The 2,500-nt window shown below is 34.6% G+C and overlaps 1 protein-coding gene across 3 annotated transcripts in view; it reads left to right on the top strand.

The window, feature by feature from the left end:
• The window catches only part of LOC122253197 (methionine-R-sulfoxide reductase B1-like), a 22,702-nt gene that overhangs the window by 3,631 nt on the left and 16,571 nt on the right, over positions 1-2,500 (top strand). For 2 of the 3 annotated variants that reach the window (XM_086538879.1, XM_086538878.1), the window contains exon 2: positions 1,219-1,361. The exons of the other annotated variant lie outside the window; for it this stretch is intronic. In XM_086538879.1, the coding sequence (XP_086395005.1) occupies positions 1,219-1,361 (143 nt within the window). The remainder of the gene's footprint in view (positions 1-1,218; positions 1,362-2,500) is intronic. 3 annotated transcript variants of the gene reach the window in all.

The raw sequence follows: 2,500 nt of genomic DNA, 5'->3' as shown, positions 1-2,500 counted from the left end.
TGATGATGGCAATTGCAGTCATAATTACTGTAATTATCATAATATTCAGCTAACTTGACATTCAAAACCTAGATGGCACCACTTTTTCCTAGCACCAGCAGGAGAGAGAGCCTTGAATGGCATCCATCCATGGTCTCTAGCAAGCACTGTCTCTATAGAGCGATGGCACACACTAAGTTGATGACCTTTTACTCTAAAGTACCGCCGATGAAGGTTGTGCAGGCAGAACGAGAAGAGGAAGGTGACTCAATCCATACCCAGTGTCTAAAATGTGTTGCTGTGCCAATATGGATGCTTTTCACTGTGGCACCCACAGTCACAAGCACAGGTTTCATTTCTCTTCCCTACCTCTTCATGTTATCTTCATTGTAGGTGGTTATAAGTTTCGTATTAGTTCATGACAGTACAAAAATATGTAAAAATAAAGTTGCCTTTTGTCCTCCCATAAAACAGCAATACTTCTATCAAACTGAGTATAAAGAAAATTATGAGCTAGTATGGATCATATATTACAATTTTGGTCAACTGCACCATTGATAGAGCCTGTCATATGGCACATGTAAGTCTCTAAACTCAATAAAACACACAAAAAATAAAACACAAAAGCGGTTCTAGTTTTACAATGAATGACTGAAAGAGAGTGGGAAGATTCAAATTATGTTGCATCAAGCTGCCTCCCTCTAAAATAAAGCCTATCCTGGAGATTGGGCAAGCGAATCTATCCCCGTCTGAGGGAGAACTGAATGTGATAGGCTAGTGCAAGTCTACATTTTTACTTGTAGAAAAAGGTATGAATGAGATCTTTTCTACATTTGTCATAATGAATCCTGTTCATGAATTTGTACATGATTTTAATAATGCCTTGGCTGTACACAGGAAGAGGAGAGGAAAAGAGTAGAGGAAAGTAACAAGGCCAAATTTTATATAATTGTTTTCAGTATTTGTTATAACAACAGTTCATAATGCCTGAGTATAAGAAATGGCAGTTTTAAAAGATGTCATTTTTAAGTGCAGCTTATTTAACCATGCCTAAAGTTGTATACCTTTTAGTGGTAGAAGGAACAGAGTATTCCTTTTGTCATGAAACCTAGTAGAGGAACAAATTGCCCCCCTCCCCTTTTTCCCCAGTTCACTAAAAACAGCAATTTTTAAAGTCATACACTCAGCCCAATATATTTATTTTACACCTTAAAACAAGTTATTTTATACTCCTTCCAGGCATCTATGTCTGTCGTAGATGTGGTCACGAACTTTTCTCAAGTAAAATGAAATATAGGCATGAGACCCCTTGGCCAGCTTTTGTTAAGACCATTCGCGCTGATTCGGTCCAAAAACGAAAAGAAAGCAAACTGGCCTTGAAGGTAAAGATATTGACAATTATGATTTTGTAGTCTTAGATGCATGCACCATTTTTTCTGCTGTGTTTATATAATCAAAGTTGATGGTTGAAAGTATGAGCATGCTATATTTTATTTATTCTTGTTTTTTATTCATCACAAAAAGATAATGATAATGATAATGAAGTCTGAGAGTTATTGTGATTAGCATAATTTTGTGAAAATATCTTTTGCATATAGGCAATATATTATAGTTCAATCTAATTCTTACCATCCTCCTAGCCCATTGGCTAGTATACTCAAGTAAAAAGACTTGTATCACTATCTTATGTTATCACCATTGCCATCATGATATTTGTATTGGATTGACATTTTGTTTTATAAAATAACCATTAACATTTTATGTGTAATTTTTTGAGGACAGTGATATTGATAGTTAAAGGTATAAAGGTGGTATTAAAAAAAAAAAGCAGGTACATTTATAAAGGAATGATGAATGATAATAATAACAATATGCATTATAAATTTAATAATCATAAGCTATCCTTCTGTGCCATATGCCTTTTTTTTTATTTCTGCTAAATAGGATTTATACAAAATCTGTTTTTCATATTAACTCAATGACGATGGGGTGTCACACCTGTGTGACACGGCAAAAAGTGCCTGATGACGGGGCGACACACCAGTGTGATGACCCCGAGGCAATATTACGTAGGCCCTGAGTAGGGGGTTGCCAGTTCTCGCTGGGCCTGTTGGCATTGGGTTAATGTATTATTGATTGTTTAGAGTGAAACTTGCTAGGAGAAGTATAGCTTAACCTCACTATTAAAGTTTCAATTAGAAACAAACCCTTATTAAACAACAGAGACAAATTTCTTTTTTATGGTTTATTAATTATTTAATAGATGAAATGAATGAAAAAAATCAAACTGTATTAAAACTATGGTTCAGTTATAGTCTAAAAAATTGTAGTATGAGCAGTTTCCACTTTTTAAATTGTATATATGGTATGTATAACAATGACCTTCAGTCTGTTATTAAGGTACATTTGATTTCAATGCTATTTATTATATAAAAACTCAATAAAGTGTCAGTTGTTCACAAGGGGTTTATGGCTTGTATGGAGAAAGCTCATCCCTAATAGCTCTGAAATGAGAAAGGAC

This window comes from Penaeus japonicus, unplaced genomic scaffold, assembly GCF_977035675.1.
Source record: "Penaeus japonicus unplaced genomic scaffold, GWHDUDI00000001_assembly GWHDUDI00000008, whole genome shotgun sequence".
Taxonomy (NCBI): Eukaryota; Metazoa; Arthropoda; class Malacostraca; order Decapoda; family Penaeidae; genus Penaeus; species Penaeus japonicus.
Note: the sequence above shows the minus strand (reverse complement) of the source record. Positions and strands in the feature narration are given on the sequence as shown.